The 22280-nt window shown below is 43.3% G+C and overlaps 1 protein-coding gene across 6 annotated transcripts in view; it reads left to right on the top strand.

The window, feature by feature from the left end:
• The window catches only part of GRIA3 (glutamate ionotropic receptor AMPA type subunit 3), a 155097-nt gene that overhangs the window by 107823 nt on the left and 24994 nt on the right, over nucleotides 1–22280 (top strand). For all 6 annotated transcript variants that reach the window (XR_011329467.1, XM_069811036.1, XM_069811037.1 and 3 more), the window contains 2 exons: nucleotides 1130–1506; nucleotides 8957–9155. Coding sequence is in view for 5 of the 6 variants with exons in the window: in XM_069811036.1 (XP_069667137.1) it covers nucleotides 1130–1506; nucleotides 8957–9155 (576 nt within the window). In the remaining variant the exon portion in view is untranslated. The remainder of the gene's footprint in view (nucleotides 1–1129; nucleotides 1507–8956; nucleotides 9156–22280) is intronic.

The raw sequence follows: 22280 nt of genomic DNA, 5'->3' as shown, positions 1-22280 counted from the left end.
TCATAACAACAATTTTTAAATGAAAAGGGCTTTTTTTAACATTCTAGTCCCCTCCATTGCAAATGCTGACACCTGCTTGAGTACTTGGCTTAATCAAGGTTAGGTTATCTAAACATAATGACTTGAATCTTTCTGGCATAGAAATACAGATACAATTAAATATGATGAAAATCTATTCTGGAATGTTATTTTTGATCAGGTGGCTAAGTAATTTTTTTACTTCACATTCTTACCCTCCAGTAGAATCCAACAAGGATGTATTGACTGAAGGGAAGGGTATTGGTTCAGGGTATACCAGCATGCTGGTGAATGACAGATGCAATGACATGAGATTGTGCTTCCAGATGACACAGCCCCCGAGCATGGTCTCTGTTATAAATCTGTAGAGCTAAGTTCTGTAAAACAGGATGGCATACATTATACTGAAAAATGCTACTTTGCATTCTTCTCAGATAACCCAGGCTATTTACTTCTCAGGGACTCACAAATCTGTATTGTTGTTCTGCAGTGACGACAGAAAGGATGGGCTGTCTGATTCCTATCACCCCACTATTTTACCATCTTCTATCCCTTATTGCAATGAGGTTTCGAAGGAGTATATGAGTGGTAGTGTGCAAATGCAGCTGAAATTCAGTGTCTGATTACTTCTTAGGTTCCTTTTAAAGATCCTGGACTAATCAGTAAGGGAAGTAAGGGAAGAAAACTTGCTGAAAGAATGGAAAAGAGAAAATTAAGATATGACAAACATATAATTTGCCCAAAGTCTTCAAGACAGATGGATGGATACAGACCATTACTAGAAAATGACATCGTTTTAGTTGCCATCTCACTGTCCAGTTTGCTTAGTGTTTATTTATCCATTTTGACTTAATAGAAACATAAATACATGGTGGTACCTATCTGCCTCTGTTGCGAGGCTCTTGTACAGATTTGATTGTCATTTTTCTTGTTAATGATTTTCTATCAATATCACGTAGTCCTTAACTTCAGTGACTGCAAAATAGGCTGCAAAGAAAATGTTTCCTACTCACTCTTGTAATTTATCATCTGATTCATTAGCCTGAGACTCTAGATTGTGATTATATTGCAACTGTTTTGTAACTAACTTGGGTTTGTTTTCCCTTTTCAGAGAGCAGATATAGCTGTTGCCCCCCTCACCATAACATTGGTGCGAGAAGAAGTCATAGACTTTTCCAAACCCTTTATGAGCTTGGGCATCTCCATCATGATCAAGAAGCCTCAGAAATCTAAACCGGGCGTATTCTCTTTCCTGGATCCTTTGGCTTATGAAATTTGGATGTGTATAGTCTTTGCTTACATTGGCGTCAGCGTAGTTCTTTTCCTAGTCAGCAGATTCAGCCCTTACGAATGGCACTTGGAAGACAGCAGTGAAGAACCACGTGACCCTCAGAATCCTCCTGACCCTCCAAATGAGTTTGGAATATTTAACAGCCTTTGGTTTTCCCTGGGTGCCTTTATGCAGCAAGGATGCGATATTTCTCCAAGGTTTGTTCCATATCACTCCATCACCTTTTTGCATTTTATGGTCATTTTCTGATGCCATGGTGCATATATGTTACTTTTTCAAATTTCTTTTTAATTCCAAATTTTTTATTTTGACATTCCATTCAATGCTAAGCATCATCATCAAGCCCCCATGCTTGCTAACATTCACCTCCAGAGTGAGTGGCATTGCCTTATAATACCATTTATGCATTTCTGCCAAACTTATATACACCATGTTGAGGCTGTAAAATGCATAGGGTTTTCTGTTTTCAGCAATGCTTGGAGGGCTACCGTGTTTTTGCTGCATATCTCATTTTACGGTCATCTCCTTGGTGCATAGAACATACTCTGCTTTGCAAAATTAAGAATTGTTTATTTTAAAATGTCACATGCAACAGCACTTTAAAACACCTTCACTCCCGTCATGGCTTCTGCTGGTCTTTTTACTTTCTTTTGTGCCTCATTTCTCTTCGTTTTGTTCTTCTTGAACCATCCTTTCAGCTATTACTAATTTGCTTACCACCGTCTTTCATATGTTCAGGCCTCCATATGTGCCCCTCTAACAGTTATTACGTACTACCCTGTATGTGTATTGTTATTTCAATCCAGTCTAATCTGTTGTCCCTGTGTTCATAGTCAATATGGTCTAATAAGCATTGCCAGTTTCCATAAAGATTTTTCTTATTCATGAAGACAGTCGTTCTGAATAAGGCTGTAGTAAAACATGTTTGATATTAGTTCCAATTTAAGAGCGAGCACTGGTATTAACTATTGTAGAATTATTTTCCTTTTTTAAAGAAGCATTTTGAAAACCAGATGAGAATAGTGAAGTTCTCTCTAACTGAATACTGCATACCACAAATGTTTTTTGAATAATATATATAATGTTTCTACATTTACACTGGTAAAATACTTTGGTGATGTGCCTGTGATAAGCAGTAAAATTATCTACTTTCTTAGTGATGGAGCACTAGTTATATTTTGTACGACAATATTTTAGTAACTAGTTTACAGCTATTTTAATTATTAAAAATACCTGCTTAGTACAAACAGGATGCAGTTTTTCCCTTTAACAAGGCTGATAATTAAAGCAAGAGAGACAGGTCTTTTCTAACTAAGCACTTACTTACATTCGAAATACACCTTGTCAATCTCCCTATTTGTGTACCTTTTTCAGTACCTAAATCATTGAAAAGTTACCAGGTTTTTCCGGTCTACATAGTGGTAGGGATCTTGAGGAGCCTCACTGAAGCAAGCGACAAAACTTCTATGAAGTGTCATGGAAAGGATCATGATTTTACCTGTTATAATGTAATAATGATCCTTTAAGTTCACAGTCATTGCACATTCAAATACCCTAATGATCGCAGCGAAATCCAGGACTTTCAGAGATACTGACGTATGCCTGTTGGTATCTGATGCGAGCCATGCCTAAGTTTTAAAAGTTCTGATAGCAGCAGTTAGATTTCATACTTATTGACAGATGCACATATGTCCGATGTAAAACGCACACATTTTTGCCTGGATATCACCATGCGTTAGTTTTTCACAGTTACGAGTGTTTGGGTGTGCTGCCTCGCTGTATAGGTATAGCTGTTAGCCTTCTCCTCCTGTTTATACACTGTGTCTCTGCTTTATGCCTAAATTCTGTATTGCAACTTTGCCTCTCTGCTTGCTGTTAAAGGTGATGAGTAGTTATAACATTTAAATTGCTGTTGACCATGTGTGTGCCCAATATAAAGGACCGGGAAATAAGCACTGGGACATCACATGGAAAGCTGCAGGCATTGCACTGTTTCCACTAGGTCTGTTTATTGACAGTTAAATAGAAGTGCATAGGATTTTTGTTAAGCTCTCATGTGACTCTCTGACATGTTCAGCCATTTACCTTATATAATGAGTAGAACATACTCTATTTTTTTTTTCAATACTACCATGATAAGTGGCCTTGGAAATACCTACCACAAAAAAAAAGACAGAAGTAAACCTATTTATTTTATCTGTCCATCAGAAGCTATTAGCTCAGTATTAATACATGGCCCTCATTTGAAGATGTTGTCCAGTTACTTTGTTACCTTTCATGATGACAGATTCCAGGCAGTTACATGCATTGTTACTGAAAAAAAGAGAAATTTAATACCTTGGTTTAAATTCCAGAAACACTGTTCCTTTGACCAATATGTTGATTTAAGTTAATTAAATGTCAAATTTCTTTTCCGTAGAAGGGACTATTCCCAAGTATTCCATTCTTAATCCGTATCTTTGTAAGGTTACGCCATTCACAGTACATTGACTATATGAATGTTTCATACTATTTTATTGCCATTAAAAGGGGCTTCATTCTTCCATTGTGAGTTTTGTCTGAATAAATTTCTTATATGAGAGCGTACAGCACTTGTAGAGGGATGCCGACAAGCAGTCTGGAGAGATCACTTTTGTACATGCTGATAAAGGCTCTTTCAGCTGCCTTTGTGTGGAACAGCTGTGACATCTAATGACTAGTTAGATCTATCCTCGGTGAGTATGCTGTGTGGATATTCCAGAGGATATATCCCTATACTCTCCTCTCTGTATTTAATAGGAGTCGTCTAAATGGAATCAGATAGCAGCCAAAGGATGGGGGTTAGTGCATCCCTTGATGGAATCAACATTTGTTCCAGCAGTTTTGTTCTGCTATCAAAGGCTGCTGTGTTTTTGGCATAGTGAGCTAAAGCATTGAAAATTCACTTTTGATGGATCAAAAGTAGATTATTAAACTTGCTTTAATGTACGATGTGTACAGAAAATGGAATCAGGAGAAAACATAGTCAAATTTGTAACACTGTTCTGAGCGAAAGTATCTTTGAAATCTCTATGAGAGCATGCATTTTCATTTTGCTCTTTATTCACGTGGAACAAAGAGGCTAGATTAATTAATTGCTCATGGAAAAAGACAGGGGGTTCATTAAAAATTATCTCATGAGGTTGGTCATTTAAGAGGGTGTATTTCTAGATCCCTATTTTCACAGCAGAAGACTCAAGAGACTCCTATTAAAGGCCATGGGAATGACTTTGTGGGACTTTCAAAACAGCAGTGAGAGCTAGATCCTTCTGAAACTCCCACTGCCAGTTCCTATGATGGAAGCATCTCAAGTCAGCACTTCGGATGCTATTTTTTATTGTGTTCTGCCGCAGTAGCGGAGGCGAGGGCTGCCTGAGACCGGCAGGAGAGGCAGAGGGCTGGCTGGGCAAGGGAGCGAGGGACGGAGCTCGCAGCTTAGTGGGTACCAGGGAACGCGTGCTCAGAGTGTGAAGGACTTCTAGACAAGGAGAGTCTGCCCCGAAGTTGTTCAGGGCTATTGGTCAATATAACAGCCATCTTGTAGCGATCGGAAGAGCCCAATTAAAAATTGAGTAGTGTGAGAAGCTTATTATTTCTGTGTACTACAGGAAATCAAATATGTTTTATGGCCATGATTAGAAAAAAAAAATCAAGCTATTTTGATAGATAAATGAGGTTTTGTTTGAATGTATTATTCTTCTGGAAACTGAATGTGAATTTGAATATTTATTTTGTTTTTCTCTTGTTACTAATTTGCTCTCATTTGACTCCATGCTTCCTTTTAAATTTCCTCTCAAGGTATGCACTCTTCCTGTTTACTTCCTTTTGAAAACACCGTCTGACCTTGTTTTGATAATTGAGTTATAATTCTGTTATTCCAGGTCTTTGTTGCTCCTCTCATTTGTTAACACGCTAATTCACTTTAAAATAATGTCACGCAAAGTATCTATTGAGGTAATTTGGAAAACGACATGTTGGGATAAAGCATTAGTTGTTTCTTTTTAAATTACAACACTGCGTACTTGGACAGGTATGTCTTCATCAGAAAAAGCGGTGCTGGTGTTAAAAGCCGTGATTGATTTTTCTATAATTATTATCTGAGTAATGGACAAACATTTCTGTGGTTCGCAGTACAAACCATACAAGTATTCTCTTACTACCAGCCCGGTGTTTATGTACTAACCCTTTTTCTCCCACACCCCTCTACACCAGCTCCTGCAGTGGGTATAAGGAGTCTCCGTATCAGCAGATGGACTGGGGGGAACTGGGGTCCTCTGGACAAGGAGGCTGCCAGGCCATGCTTGTCTATGTTCTTGTTCTTTGACTCTCTCTGTCTGTCTTTCTTTCCTTCAGTGTCAGCTTTGTGGTTTGTTTTGTTTTTCTTTGCCCCATCCCGTGCTACCACCAATTACAGCAGCTACGTCAGCCCAGACTGCTCCGTAGTAGCAGCTGTCGAATCTTCCTTTTTGTGCTCATTGGAAGACTCTGGGAGAAACAACTCGGTAGTGACACCCAGTTTTCTTTCAAATGACCTCAACTCTTCTGCAAACAGCTCTGGTCCTCATCTAGCAAGATCCCTCTCTTGCACGTAGGACCCTCAGGGAAGTGCCGCCTTCGTCAAGAGATCCAGCCATGCCCACCTTCCCCTGCCTCTCAGCTGTTCTCCATTTTTTGTCCTGTATCTGTCTGACTTGGTTCGTGCAGGTCGCAAGATCTCTGTGTGTAATATGCTGTATGAGCATGCAGCTCGACACAGACTTTTTATTGTTACAGCAGTGTGAACTTGAGGTTTCACTGGTTTGGAAAATGCTTGTCTTCTGCGCATCTTCATCCCAGCAACCCATCTGTCCTGCTAACAGAAGGGGCAGCTACCAATGCAAGTAAGACATTTCCCGTGGGAAACTGTAGGGAGAATGAACACATGCTACTTTGTTCCCAATAGTTCCATTGAATTTATCTAAACACCCTGGCAGGTCTTTTTTTCATCTTCCCATTTCCAGAGCTACTGTAAAGCAAGAGGGCCATGGGAACCTGGAAACCCCAGATAAAACTAGTCTTGCTGTGTGCAAGTGGGTGTTTCATGTGCTGTACCCGCTGGCCAGACTTCTGCTCAGTCTGGCTCCGAAACTGTCCACCTCGCTGCAGGGAGAAGGAATTCAACTCCAGGTCTTCTCTGAAGATGGAAAGTATGTAGTGAAGGAATGAACAAAAGGGAGATGAATTTCACCTGACATAGCCATCTAAAAGCAATAGGCTGTGTTTCAGTCAGGCATCTCGGTTCTCTTCAAAGTCACGAGACAGATGGGCACCTTCAGACTTACCCCACACAACAGCAAGTGAGATAAATCTCTTTCTGAGGGTGTCTGTCTCCTCTCTTTCTCCGCTGGCTCCAAAGGGACCCTTACACGAGTTCAGCAGGCACTGCTTTGCAGTTGGCTAAAATTACATCAGCCCATGTAAGAGGCTGATTCGGTGTGTAGGGTATTGGGTTTTACGAAGTAGCTAGAGGCAAGACCCTAACTGGTAAGAGAGCTGGCCAGAAAGGACTTCAGCCATCTGTAAAATCCCAAGATACTCACTTGATACCTACAAAGAATGTAGAGCGAGGTAGAGAGATTCCTTGACTTACTACATTATTCTGGATTTATATTTCTGCAACTTACCTTTGCAGCTACTCGGTAGCCTTCTGTTAGCCAGCACAGCTGTGGCAGAGCCCAGGTTGAAACTTGGAAGCCTTTTATCCTCTTGGGAGTCCCTCAGGAAAGGCAGGGAAGCCTCCTCTGCCTGTCGGTGATCCGGCGGCTGTGTGCCTGCCCTGGGGAAGCGCTCGCAGGCCGGAGCGATGGCGATGTCTCTCAGTTCACACCTCCAAAGTCATTGCTTCCTGATGGACAAAGAGGCGATGCTTCACTCCTCAGGCTTTCCTAAGCTTTGTAAGCGCCTGAACCGCCTTGCACGTTGGTACGGACTTGATGCAGCAGTCCCTGGGATGCTAACCCTGGGGCAAGTGGTGCGTGCTGTCATCCACAGAAACCAGCCTGCATCTCCCCTCTCGGTGGGAGCTGCTGCTTCGGTTTCTTGGGCAGAGGAGAGTGGAGAATAGCAGTGCTTCACCTCTTGGTTTGTTTCTCCACGTTCCTCTAACCTATTCCAGGTTGCTCTCTGTTTTTATTGTGTTGGTGATTTTTTTTCTTTGGTGTGTTCTTTAATGTTGGATGGATATTTTTTTTCTTTCTTTTTTTTTCATAATAATTTAATGGGATTTTTTTAATGGCTCAGGCAATCTCAGGCTCTGGCCAAGACTAGGCGGTTTACCAGCTAACCCCCCTGTGTGGGTGGGGTGGGGAGACATCACAAGACTTTTGCTTTTTTCCTGTCTCCATCTGTTGGTAGGACAACTTGTACCCACTGTCTGGGGATGGCACTGAGGGTCTTGGAGGAAACTAAAATAAACAGGTAAGAGTTTTCTTGCTTTATATTTCTTCCCTGCACACAAACGGAGGACTACAGCACCCAGGTTCCACGGATTTCATGTATCTGGGATTGATTCTTCCTCCACTGGTATCAGCAGAGTTAAGGGAAAACATATGAAATAGGTTTTTCTCAGCTCCTGAAATGATTCCTGGTCAACATGCTGTGTTTGAAGAATGAGCACTGTACATGGCGGTGGAATTCCCCACCCAGCTGAGCAGCGTGACACTGGCATCCTTCAGCCGCGAACAAATATTTTGAGCCTGATGTTCAGTTGCTTCGAAGCATCAAGAGCTCTTACTGACAGGATCTAGACCTCCTGACCACTAGGCATTTTGTAATTACATGTTTACAAATAGGCTTTTTTTTAGTCCTTATGGTATCCTTTTAAAAAACCAAAAAGCAAAAAACACAGCAAAACAGAACGTAATTAAATTCTTTTCTGCTTCCTTCTCTGTTGCTCTGGTGGTTATAAAGCAGGAATATGCTTGACTTGGAACAGTGCAACATGCAAATTTTAATTTACATAAAACATAAACCAGCCTCTCTCCTCACTTTAATATGCAGATTCAGTCTGTAGTTCCTGCTAGGTTGTGATGAGAGAAGGATACTGGATCATTTTTGGTTTATTCCTTTGCGTGTTTGCCCAGATTCCTTTTTGCAGTTTGCTACATCTTACATTTTGAGAGTCAATGCAGTAAGGGGTACATTGGTGTCCTCCAAGCTGGGCAGCCCCCAAAAAGACACAGTGCTGGCATATCGCTGCAGGCAGATCCAGCCTCAGCCAAAGGCTGGGCAAGCAGAGAACACCAAAGCCTTCTGGCAAAAGACTTCTCCAGCAAAGGGTCTGTGGAAGTCAGGAGACGTTGTTCCTCTCCAAGCCTCCGGTGGGGTTGGCTCAGGTGGATTATTTCTTTATCAACTGTCCTGGGTTTCACTGAAGGACTGCAGAGAGAGTTTAACTAGGTAAGACCAGGCGCAGACTGAGTTTGCTCTCCAGAGGAAGGCTGTCAGGAGCTGGCTCACAGTCCGCCTGTTCACAGATACCTGGAGGATCTGGACAAAAGGGTTGTGCATGTGAATTTCTCTTCATTGAAGAAAAAAAAAAAAATCAAGGAATAACTTCAAAGCAATTTGATGATGTGTGTTTTTCCATAGATCTCTCTCAGGGCGAATTGTCGGAGGAGTCTGGTGGTTCTTCACTCTCATCATTATCTCTTCCTACACTGCTAATCTTGCTGCCTTCCTTACGGTGGAAAGGATGGTTTCTCCCATAGAGAGCGCAGAGGACCTGGCTAAACAAACCGAAATAGCCTATGGCACTTTGGATTCAGGCTCAACCAAAGAATTCTTTAGAGTAAGTCTGTTAAATCTCCATTAGCGCTTTTATAATCTGTAAGTGCCTAATACACGGTTTTCAGTCATTTGTTTTTACCCAACTGTAATAGCTGTTCTGGTGAAAGCAGCTTTGTGCAATCAGGACAGGCCTGAGTGCAGATTTTAATATCAAAAGGCATTTTATCAAAAATGGGTGGGTTTGCTCAACCTGAAGCATCTCAAGATGGAAAACCTGACCTCTGCTATCACAGAAAGGGGGTTTTTAACACCAGTTTCAGAACCTCGGTCTGATGAGCAATAATGCGGTCGTTAGCACAGTATTTAGCAAAGAAAACTCGTGGAGGAGTGATGCTCTTGACCTACTTGCTCCCTTTGCCCAGCTGGCAGCCGTTAGTGCCATCCGACATCGGTGTTCACTTGCCAGAATGAGAAGGGGGATGGGAAGCATGTGTTGCCATTCGTTTCTATATGGTGCATTGATCGCTGCAACTGTTGGTGCTGTATCTTCGTGGCTCACCAGCATCTGGCTGTGGCTGTGTCAGGCAGTCAGGGGCGAAACTTTTGTACCCCAGAACGCTGGTCTGTATTCATCTCGGTTAGGGAAATGCTGGGTTTGCAATATTTGGGCGTAGGGGGGAGTATTCACCTTTATTTAAGATCATCCTTTCTTTCTCCACTTGCCAAGCCACAGGGTAAACTGCAGAGAGTTTGGTGAGGGTCATTAAAAACTCTAAATACGACCTCAGACCACTTTTATGTACCTAAAAACGTTGCGACCTGGAAAGCTCTCATTTCTGGCCTTTCCAAGGGTGAACTGAAATGCTCAGCCCTTTCAGGGAGCTCTTGGTTCTCTCTCAGCAGTGCCAATCAGATGCTATTTAAACCAGCATTTTTTTCTGTAAAAAAGTGGTCAGTGCTGCCTGTCACCCACACTGGCCAGGTGCAAGTGTGAGAGAGGAGGGAGACAAAAAAAACCCTTGCTGCTGTCGGCTGATGAAACACTGAGGGCTCCTTGAATAAATACCAAGGGCTCCTTAAATTTCCTTAAAATTTCAATACACAACCACACACAGACAGACACACATGTATGTATAAATCTGATGTAAAGCTGGAAGTGAATGCAGAGGTATTTTATAAAGCTTTTGTACTCTGCCTTACTTCTATGTTATGTCTTTATATAAAAATAGGTACTCAGTAGTTCTTAATTAACTGTGGTGGCCCGTATGTTACAACAGCTTCTGTTTGTATTAAAACCCTGTAAGATAAACACTGACCTCGTAAGGGTGACATGAGTGTGTAAAAATTTGTATTCTGTTTAATTATCAGTCTGAGGCAGTATTATCTGCACAGCGATAATTAGTTGAGTGGACCTGTCAGAAGAGGTAGCACAACTTGATTAGAAATACTGGTGCTGTTTACAGTCACTATACTGTTCTTATGGGGGAAAAAAAAATCTTCTTTTGAATATCTTGTTACCGTTAATACAGAAAGAGGGATCGTATGGGGGTGTTTCTTCATTTCCTTAATAGTTTGACATAACAAGGAAATCCCTTCTCACCAAGAGATCAAAGGAGCGTGCTTGGTGTGAAAGGATACAAAGTCTAGTAAATGTATGAATACTTTGTTGTGCTGTTAATAGTCTTGAGATGAGCTGTGACTCTCTCCTGGTGCTGGCGGCAGCAGGGCTGTAAATGAGGACGATCTGTCAGGAGCTGCCAGCTCCGTCAGGCGGGGAGAGGAGTCGGATGGGGAGGGAGGAGAGCGGAGCCCCGGGAGCGGTGGAGCGGGGCATCACGCCTGCTCCGAGCGATCCCGATGGGCCAAGTGGGAAGGAGAATGGGCCCTAAGTGGTGCTTCTCTCTCCTCAGCGTTCTCAAGGCACACAACATAATTTCAGTTGTATTAACTTTTGCAGAGTAATTAATTTGAATAGAGTGATGCAGCCATGAAGCTGTTGTAATTAGAGTCTTCTTCAGTTGATTTGAGAAGGGCAAAAGCTTTGCCTTAGATTAAATGCATATGTTCACATAAATACTTCGTTGTACAGTCTTTATTAGCTACTTAATAAGATGTAATGATGGCTGAAACTTGAAATAACTCTTAGAGGGCACTTGGTTTCTGAGCACCTGCTGCACAGACTATGCCGGCTCTGTGGTTTGGGATACTTTTCTCCCTGTAAGCTCTTTTCTCACTAGTACTCGAGCATCGGTGGGAGGGATAGTGGTCTGAGTCAGAAAAAGCCACGAGTGCTCCTGGGTACAGCGTGATGCTTATTCCCTCTGTGAGGGGAATATCCTCCTCCGCCCATTCCCCACCAGCATTTAATCAATTTAAGCAACAGTTGGCTGAGCCGGTCAGGGTCATCTACCCAGTGAGAAAGGACGTTTCTAACTGAGGGGATGGCTACGTCAGCGAGTCAGTGCAATCCTTACTCACACTGGTTGTCTATGCATATGTACACACGCTCTGGCTGTGGCATGTGAGAGATAGCTAAATCTTCCCTAGAGATGGGAGAAGTTGGCTGGCTGTGAGCAGGAGGTCAGCACGTGTGTAGAGACACCAAGAAGAGTAACTTGGCTTCATAGCAGGGCCGTGACTTCACACAGGAGGTGCAGGACAGTCTCTCCAAGATCCCATAAAGAAGCTTGTATGGGTATATCTCTTCCTAGAGCTATAAAGCTAAAATGATTCTCAAACAAAGATATGAGTCAGATATTGATCTTAATGGCTGCTGTTGGCCAGTGAAAGGTGCCAGACTGACAACAGCAAAGAAAAATTGCCTCCTAATGCATCATAGAGGGACAACACGTAAATGACCTTCAGATACCCACCATCTTGTCTGTGTGTGCTAGACGGAGCTCCTTTAGAGCCTTTGGTCCATGGCTCCTTTCTGCCAACCCCATTTCCAGCTAGGATCACTTCTGAAGGTTTCTTTGACAGTGTGGATACCTATCTGCTAGGAACTGGACCGATACCAGCACCTCATTTCAGAGGAACAGATGGTAATGACTTTCAGCCACTTCAGACCTGGGCAGACTCCAGCTAGTGACCTATTTTATCCTCTTGGCTGTTTCCCTAAACATCACAATGTCTCCCAGATAGATGCTATCCCAGCTATGTAGGTTAGAGCTAGATACAGCATTGCTGTTTCAGGCGTGCACGATGACTGCTGTCGGCGTGACGTTGCTCTCACAGTTATGACGAGAGAGCTTGGGTTTTGTAATTTTGTTTTTCACAGCAGGCACTATTCACGCTGCTCACTTGCTGGTGACTCTGCATTAGGCCATTTGTCCCCCCAGTATATCTAAGAACCGAATGAGCCTGCCTGTATTTTCTTGGTTGTTGCTTGTTTCTGCTCAGAAACGTTTTACATTTTGTGCTAATTAGCTTATAAAGGCATTTAAATGGCAATCAATAGATTATATCAATTCCCTTTTGGCTTTCAAAGGGCACTCATCCATATTGAAAAGGAGAAGAAAGAGCCTCTCCTTAGATATTTATTAACATACAGTCTCAGATTAAGGAGTCCAGAATCCTTCTTCCTCTTTCTTGAAAATTGGCAAAGGCGTGTACTAGAAAGCAATTTCACTTCACTAAGCTACTACTTTTAAGGGTGTATCTGTTAGAATTAACTTCTTCTAATACATTCAATTAAAGCTTCAACATATCTGAGCAGCTCATCAAATCAATATAACACCCTTTAATCCAAATTCAGCACTGAGCCTAAGTATAATACCACAGTCTAATAGGTTTCACACCTCCAATATGCATATATTCAAAAGGCATGACCTTTACAACCAATTAGTAATTCTTATGTAAACGTGGCTGTATTTAAACTTCAGTAGAAGCAGAATGTGTTTCTAGACATCTGGAAATATAAATTGCTCTTGAATTTATGGTGATTTCTTTTAATTGATACCAGATATCTGTGTTAAGAGGCTTCTGTAAAATAATTTGCAAGATATGTGTTTGATCACTGACAAACACAGCTGACCCGCTAGTGCACTTCACTGAAAACCTGACATTTCAGAAGGTCCTGGAAATTGCTCTCACGTGACAAGGCTTTACAGGTTGAAATATTGAGGCAGGTAACACGTAGCATGATCTTGCATTAGGTCCTTCTCCCTTTTACAGGAAATTGAAGGCGGCTCATATTACACCATTACCAATATAGTTAATCACTGTTAACTAAAACTAAGGAAAAAGGAGGCTTCAAAGGACTTGATTTTATTGTATGGTTTTTTATTGTAGAACTTTGTATTTTTCTCAGCAATAGTTTCAATGATGTCCCTGACAAAATGACTCTGCTACCCAATGGCTCCCCCATGCCTCAGATGTAATGACTTGCCGCTCTGAAGTCAGTTCCTAATTTTTTGTCCTGGAAACGGCATTAATTGCCAGGCCTGTTAGGAGTTTCAGTAGAAAGGCCAAAGATCCTTTGGACATGATGGTTCCTGCTCTTACAGTTGGTTATTCCTACCTGGCACTGATGTTCCTGAGTATTGGATAGAGAGTTTGACACTGACATTGCTTCTGCTGTTGATAAAAACTTTAGGCTCGGTGCCTGGAGGAGTCAAACAGGCTGACAGCCTTCAGGCACAGCTTAGGTACTTCAGATATTATTTTTACAATTTTTTTGCAACGTGGTACAAAATTCACAGCTACGGCTAAGGTCTCCCTTACTTCAGGACACATGGGAGTGATAGCTGACTTGAGGACACCGAGGAGTCTGTACATGCTTTCCTTGTGCCTCTTGTGTGAAGCCTTCACTTCTCATTGCACTTGAGTGGCCTGGCCAGACACTTCAGTAGTATTTTGTTCTTAATTAATGTTTTGTGAGAAGACGATGCTGTTCTTTTACGCCTTTGTGGGCACTTTCAGCACTTGAAATTCCTCTTCCATCAGTTTTCTCAAAAAGTGTTTTTTTCTCAAAAAGTGGTTGTTTCCAAACCAGGTTCAAATGTGAGGCCTTTCTGGACTTCATATAGACATAAGATATGATATAAAACTACAATTTTTAGGACACAGAAGTCATGTTAAGGATGGCCCCTAAGATGGTCCCCCTTTTTTCTCTCTTCTTGGTTTCACCAAGTCTGAATAGTTCAGCAAGAGCAGACAGAAAAGCGTGAGATGCCCTGGCAAGAGGCTTTGCATTTCTCTCTGCAGCTCTGGTCGCCCATGCTGAGGAAAGGTGCTTTGACGCGGAAACAGGTACCAGAAAAAGCATGTAAATATGGTAAGGGGATTGGTGAGGTATCTTTTGAAAAGAACTTTTAAGTACAGCTTGTTTAGCTGGTAAAACTAAAGCCGACACAGGAAACAATTTGTTCGAAAGAGAAGAAAAAAACACCAGACAGATTAGCACCAAAGCGAAAAATAAACATTTATCTGAAAAAACAGTGAAAGAGCAAATGAACAGGTTTACCCAAAATTCCTTGGAAATTAAAAAAACCTTCCTTAAACCCATCAAAAGGATTTTGAAATACCTTCCACTAAAAGCACTTGGGGTAACTAAAGCCTCGGCTCCTGTTCAGGCCGGTGGAGCTGTACGAGGCGGGGCTGCGGCGGCACCGGTGACACCGGCGGGTCCCTCCCGGCTCCAAAGAGCAAAGAGCCACGGGATCCCACCCCAGGTGGCAGGGGGCCGGGAGGGCTCCCCGTCACGGTCCGTCCCGGGGACCCTCGGTAAGGGCAGGCTGTGGCGGGTGAGGCTGGTCCCACGGAGGGACAGCCGGGCAGGAGCACAGCACCATCCAGACCCATTAGGGAGAGAGGGAGAAATAACGACCGTAACGCGTCCTGAAGCACTAGCGTGTTACACCCAGGTATGAGATAAAGAGCTCATTGCTTTCCTCTGATGATAAGGTTGCGTGAAGACAAGAGGTAAGGGAAATAAATTCTACCGGCAAGCGGTTTAGGTAAGGAAAAGCCTTGAGTTATGAGCCAATAGCTGCCGTGTGATTTTTATGCGTTCTCTGCAATCAAACGATATTGAGATCATCGTTAGAGCTTATTAAAAATACCATAGTGAACTCTGCGCGTGCAGCGCTAAGGGTTTCATCTGTAGTTAAACTCTTTGATTTTTAATTTCAAAATCACTTTGCTACTGAAGATGAAGGACTTGTTTCTAGCACAGCATTCACACAAATGCTTTGCTTTTGCCTTTGGATAAAACTATGATTAGCAGTTTTAAGCTTTCTGTGTTCTTGGCATTGAGCGAAACAACACAGTCATCGTAACAAACGCTTGACAAAAATATAGAAGTGTGTTTGCATTTATGGACTTTAAAGAACAGAACATTGCAGAAAAGCGATAGCTTCAAATATGAGCTGTATAGGTCTTTGGTAGGCGACGTGGCAGAGATTAATCAGAAAAAGTACTGTGGTTTAACTGTTTTTCAACACAGAAGGCGTGAAAAACTTATTCACCCATATATTCTCTCTCCCTTCCCTGTTTGATATAGGTGGGAGTGTGCACAAATACTAGAAGGTGAATGTATGTGTGCAGAGAGATCACAGCCTCTCCATTGCATGAATGATAGATGGTCTACGTGTGGGGGTTTTCGTTTTTTTTCTTAATCTGTTGAACCTCCTTTCTGCCACACAGCTAACAGGCAGTTTTAAGACAGCAGGAAACCAAATGTGACATAATTACAAAAGAAATGGTTTCCCATGAAGTGATCTAATGTCTTTAAGCCTATAGATTGGAGAGGAAAATGTATCCTTACGGGAACTAAAATTAACAGCTCATCCATCATGCCCTCCTTGGAAAGGAAACGTTTGGATGGTACAGGGGTTAAGGTGGCTGAACCGTTTTACTAATTTCAGCAGACAGGCCAGGGTTTAACGAAGCTTTCAGTCAACACTCAATAACAAATATTTGAATAAATCTCTGCTTTATCCGCAATAACCGATGGCATTTGTCTATCAGCTCTACTTGCGTAGAGCTATGTCTCGGCCCCACCGTGGAGGTGAGGGGTTTCCCTGGGTCAGGTGTGGACGCAGCCCACAGTGAAGCCCGGCACAGCAGCTGGCAGTGGGTTAACGCCGTAACTGTGTCTGCAGCACCGAGTGGAAGCAGAGAGCGCCTCGGGGAAAAAACCACTTGCTGTTTGAATGCTCTACTTTTCAGAGAGCAGCTCTATGATAATGGTAATGACATTGCTCAAGACAGCGAGGACCCTGGTTTTTCAAGTCTCTCCTACTTTACGTAATGCTGCTGTGTCACATTAATACATGCTTGTTAGGGATTCATTTAAAATACATGGGTGCTGATAAATTGCTCACAGCGCTGCTTCTGTTACTTTTGCATAATTAGAAAATACGTGAAGGTTTAGAAACTCTAATGATGTGAATATGAAACATCCCCTCTTGCAGTCCACTGGGATTTCTCCATCATTGCCTGTATATTGGGCTATTCTGTCTGGAGCTGAAAACTCATTAGACCTGACAGTGTTCAGATCGTGTGCTGGAAACGCCGTTCTCTGTTAATTTATTACGGGCCAAATCCAGAGCAGGGCTGGTGTGCTGCTCGGTTGCCCAGACAAGAGTACTCTGCTAAATATGTCACTGCTGGAAAGATGCCCCTTAGCCCGAAGGCTGACGTAATCCCTCCGGCCGGCTCGGGTGCGAGCTGCCTCCTGCCCCCTGGGCAGGCAGACGGATGGACGGACGGACGGACAGGCCTGCAGAGCGCAGCGGTCCCCGGCAGTGCCACCCAGCCCCTCTCGTCTCCCCACGCAGCCGCTGCCTCGGGGAGAGCACTGGCTCTGGCCGTGAATCACAGAGGATTTACAAAGGCAGCTTGTCTCTTGGTAAAGACTTTCATTTTAATTTCCCAATCAGTATTGCAACGGGGAGGAATGGATGGTAGCAATAAAGTGAGGAGATGGATATAGGCGTCGTCTGAGGTTCAGTGTTGTGCCAGGAAAGGATGTCTTAAAATCTTGATTTACGTTCTGCTGCTCAGACTGTTCCTGACATGTCAGCGACGTCTAGTTACAGCCGGAGTGACTCTTTGCTTGTCTGTTTGTGTGAGCGGAGCTCACTCCGCAAAAGATCTCTGTTAAAGCAGCTACTGCACGTTACCTGCCTGCTGCCAAAGCTCACGTTTTCAAAATGACCGTGATACACAGGAAAAGAAAACCCTTACAATATTGTATTATCTCTGGAAGATAAAGTTTCTTTTATAATCGGGCCACTATGTATGTCAGGTGGGGAACGACGGTAGTGTCGCTGAAGCCTGGAGGGGATTTTTGCAGGCTGCTTCCCCAGCTGCCTGTGCGTGCGGTGCTGCCGTTGACCCTCCTTCCCCACCGCCGCCTCCTCCACGAGCTCCTGCCGGAACCCCCGGACCCCCATCCCTGGTCCCGTCAGGGGAGAAACACTGCCCGTGGGTCGAGAGGGCTGCCTCCGAACGACAGAAACTGTCCTTGCAGCCCCCGTACAGGCGGTGTCTGAATCTTGACTTAGGGGATCCTAGAGGAAAGCGGCAGCCCCGAGGTTTGTGGGACTCATCTTTCGGCTCTCTGGGCTTCATTTGCCCCAATTGGGAAAGGAAGATGCCAATTCTAAAGCAGAAGTTATAACGTCGTTAATTTGAACAACAAACCAACATGACAATGTCTCTCATCACAAACTTAACTGTGCCATATTATTATTCACCACTTTACCCTTTCTTTTACATTTATGCATATGTTATCAAACATTTGTGTATTCCTACAAATACACAGACTACTTTACATACGCATGCTTATCTGTGGCATCCCATAAATTCATAAACTGTGGGTAGAGTTTGGTAGGTTTAGGGGTTGGCCTTGCTAAGGACAAATGTCCTGTGCATGCTCATGGCATCTGACCTACTTTCTTCTGACGAGAACGTAATAAAAACAAGAGGTTCATGTAATGATGGGATTGATTTTTCTGTCCATATAGGTAAGTAAACTGCTGGCATCACAAGTTATGTGGCTAAAAGCTGTGACATTGATCTGTTAGACTTTGCCCTATGACCTTCAGTAAGGGACATCTCTGCTTTCACGTCCGCCCTTGGGGACTAATGGTGCCCTCTGGCCTTCGTGAAACCTGTTTTTTCTTTCTCAGTGAAGAGCTTGGAAATCTCAGGCAGAGGGACCTTGCTAGTAATATTTATCATGTTATTATTACGAATGTAGCATCATTAGGCCAGCCTCCGCGTGCTCCAGAGCTGGCCCTGGGCTGGGGGCTCCGACCACTGTCCCTCGCTCCCCCCAGAGGCAGCTGTGGCGGGGGGGGCTCGACATCAGGCTCGCGGGGGAGCGGAAAGGCGTCAAATCAAAGCCTTATCCAAAAGACCAAGACCATGGCAGCCACTCCGTTGCAGTTTGCCATATTGAAAGTCGAAGAAAGCCGCCGCCTAAAACGGATGGATCTCAAAGTGGTCCCCAAGCCAGACAACAGCGGTGGTACCAAGGCAGTCTTCTGGCATTTTTTCACTCCTGGTTAGTAACTTGCTTTTTAATGGTTCATAAGCTACTGGATTCATTAGCTACTGTAGAAGAGCTAATTGCACACGTGGAAGAAAAGCAATGAGTGATGATAATGAAGCTAAGGTTCACACTTAACTGCCTAAGTTCATATCAGTGAGGCATGCATCTATATAAAGGCAGCGTGTATTATTCAGATTAAATACCTGCACTGGTTTTAGTACGGACCTTTGTGTTTTGTATCAGCAACATCTGTCTGCCTTAGGGCTATAAATTTCCCTTGTTAAAGAGCTATAAAGTGGTCATAGGGCTGGTGTAGCAGAGGAGTGTGTTAACTCTGCTGCTTTAGGTCCTTTATCGATGTCTCTGCCTACCGTTGTGTGCATGCCGTGGTTAGGATGCTCCGTCCGCTTTGCACAGGTCTCACTCTCATTTGCTGCACTTCCCTGTTGGATTTGCTGCATTTCAATGTATGCTGGCCTACTCCAAAGTATATTAAAGTTTACATAGCCCGGACCCAGCCCTGACACCAGGCAGCTGTAACTACCTTCCTTCTGGGTCTTCTTAGACTTCTTAGTTCCATTTCTTAGACTGATACTGCCCAGCATGAAACATTCTCCTGTTCTTCCTTATAGCCCAGCTCCTGGGTTACTGGGAGGACCTTATCTCTTTCTTTCCCCGCTCTTTTTTTTTTTAAGCTTGTTTATCACTCTGTTTTGAAGACAGAGGTAAAAAATATAACATCAGTATAATCTAAAATTTTAAGCATACAGAGTAAAAAAGAATATATAAATGAATTTTAAAAGTAAAATGGATTTGGGTGAATTTGGCTCATGACTGGGTGATCAATAATCACCTATAAGAGAACATTTTTAGGTTGACTACTGGGAAATAATTTCCTGGTGCCTGTCATAAGAAACAAAGGACCATTTTGGTCATTTTAATAAAATATCCCAACAGGGTGCATGAGGCGGGCATTTTGAAGAAGACTTGCAGGTTGCGGAGAAGGTGGCAGAGAGGGCGAAAGGTTCTAAAATAGGCAAAGGGCATCCCTGTGACATACTTTAACTATAGAGGAAAAATGCTGTTTCTTTCAAATATAGTAGCTTCACCACTACTCAGTAGTGGAGGAGGTGACGCGGTGTCACTTTTAGCAGAAGCACGAGACAGATGTCTGCAGAGGGGGAAAGGTAACTCGGTCATTGGGAGAAGGCTTCAGTCACAAAGATATTTTAGAGCTAAATTTAACCAATGTCAAGGAATCGTCCAAGATGTGCTGGGTTTTGCGGTGTATCTCTAGGCAGTTTGGGATGTGCGAAAGTGAAAACAAGGCACCTGGTCCCGCTCGGCTGGAGCCAGGTTTGTGGGTGCTGGGTTTTTGTCGTTGTTGAACGGATTGAAGAAATAACGGCAACCGAGAGGTAAACCTGCCTCCTTCCCGCTGCCTGTAACGCGCGCGCCCAGCCACGCTTTTTGGTGCTGGGGCACACCATGGGTTTGTTGGATTTTTCGTTTCCGTGCTGGAGCCAACCGCACGTCAAAACTAGCAGAATTGGAATGAAAGGCGCTGTTAAAATTGCGGACCGATTGAATTGACGCCTTCTTTTAAAATGAACACGTCGCTACCCAGAAGCAGCGTGTGTTTAGGTACCGGTTAGTAACGGGCCAAGTGAAGGGACTCCTCAGCGTGAGAGCTGCTGGCTCTGCCGACACAAAAAGGAGCTGCCTCCACCCGTGTGCTGAGCTGTGTGCGGCTCATACTTCTGCATAAACATCTCCAAAGAAAGAAAAAAGCCAGCGCTATTGACAAAGCAAAGGCCAGCTCTATTTATATCTGCAGTAAGGCCGCGATAATGAAAAGATGCTTTAATGTGTCCCAAGGCCTAGATGAAACACTGAAAATGTTGCTTTTAAGAAAAAAAATGATAATAATATCCCCTTGAAATGTGTGTGACGGACTTCTTGAGAGCAATATCAAAGAACTGAGATAGGAGTTGCAGAGCATAGGGAGTTACTGCAGTTATGGGCTTTGAATTGGTTTAAATCTTTGCTTTTAAGCTTTTTTTCTAAATATCTCTTTAAAAGTAGCACTTTAATGAGAGGGAAAATGTTTTACTGCCACTGAACTCTAGCAGCAGTGCAGATCTGTCAGACCTTACCTTATTCTGGAGTGTAAATCCTTTCTCGATGGTCGCTCCTGCTGTCTGGCCCCTCTGGCAGGTGTCAGACTGCTGGGGGGCACGCAGGCGCTGGGGGGGTGCCCTGAACATCTGCAGGGGAGGACAGATGGGTGAAAATGTTCTTTCAGCCCAGGATTTGCAGCTAGCTAGAAAGGAAAGACATTTTCCTTTTCTGAAAGTCTTTTAGGGGCTTCTGGGGGTTTTTTTGGAGGCAATTGGAAAAATGGAAAAAGGAAAATATTTACTCAAAATACCGTCTTTCATTTCATCTCGTGTCTTTGACCAGCTTTAGTCAACTGGTCATCTCATGTTGTTGAGCAGGTGTAAAACACGGCTCCTGGGGCAGAAAAGGCCCTCGAGCACTTCGGAGCAGGTTTGCAGGTTTCACAGCTCCTCCAGTGGCACTGTCTCTTCCTCTAAGAAGCCTCATCATAAATCCTTATTTTGGCCTCATTCTGAATTTAGGGGAACAGCTGCAAAGAGCAGCGCTAACCGAGCAGGACGCAGTGGTCGGAGCCCATCACCTCACTGGTCCCCACTCCCGGGACGTCCGTGGGTCCTCTCCCAGTCTCCCCCAGTCAGGCTCTGGCCACTCCGACCGCTTCAAAACCAATACGTGGCCGATGCGTTTTATTTTAACCATTCCCAGTCAATACCTGCTGTGTTCATTTCTAGCATGCATTTTTGTCTACTTCTGCTAGATCAGACTGCTATACTCATTTAGTTAATTCGATAATAACAAGATATTATGAAAATCCCACTTGGCAGAAGAAGAGGTGGGCAATGATCATATAGAAATGTGCTGATTTTTATTAACCGCATCATCCAAAAGAGTTAAACAAAGGGAGCAAACTATAAAGCTTAGGCTATTTGTTAAAGTTGAAAGAGGTCTGGTTTTGAGTGGTGGAATTTGGTTTTTTGAAGCATGAATGATGATATTCACCCTTTGCCCTTGGAGCAGAGAATGTGCTTTGTTTGGACCATTTGCAGCCCTGAGCATGCTGTTGGCACTCATCAGATAACTGTTATTATTAACAATGCACAGATGTATTGGCAATTGCTTTTAGGTAGTCAGGCCAGCTGGAAAGAGTATGAAAGAACTTACTTATTAAAGAGAGGTATTCTGGTGTGAGTTAGAAGATGAAAAGGAAAAGAAATTCTGGTTTGTCTGTGTAGTTAAAGGCACACTCTGCAGAGGAAAACAAGCAAAAGCATATGTAGTGCATGCGCAATTTTTAAAGGCTAACCACTTTAGCTTGCTGAGAGATATAAAGAGTAAAGCTGTATTTTTACCTTCCTTTTGTCCCTTAAATGCCCATTTGCAAATATGAACGGGCAGGTGCGCTTGTATTATTTATGTTAAAAGAAGATGAAGGTTGTAAGGACAAGCACCTTGAAACTAGGACAGTTTAACAATTTAACATCAGTATAATCTAAAATTGTAAACATGCGGAGTGAAAAAGGGAGAGCACACAAATGAATTTTAAAAGCAAAAGTGATTCAG

This window comes from Haliaeetus albicilla, chromosome 23 (genome assembly GCF_947461875.1).
Source record: "Haliaeetus albicilla chromosome 23, bHalAlb1.1, whole genome shotgun sequence".
Taxonomy (NCBI): domain Eukaryota; kingdom Metazoa; phylum Chordata; class Aves; order Accipitriformes; family Accipitridae; genus Haliaeetus; species Haliaeetus albicilla.
This window is presented reverse-complemented; position numbering and strand designations above follow the sequence as displayed.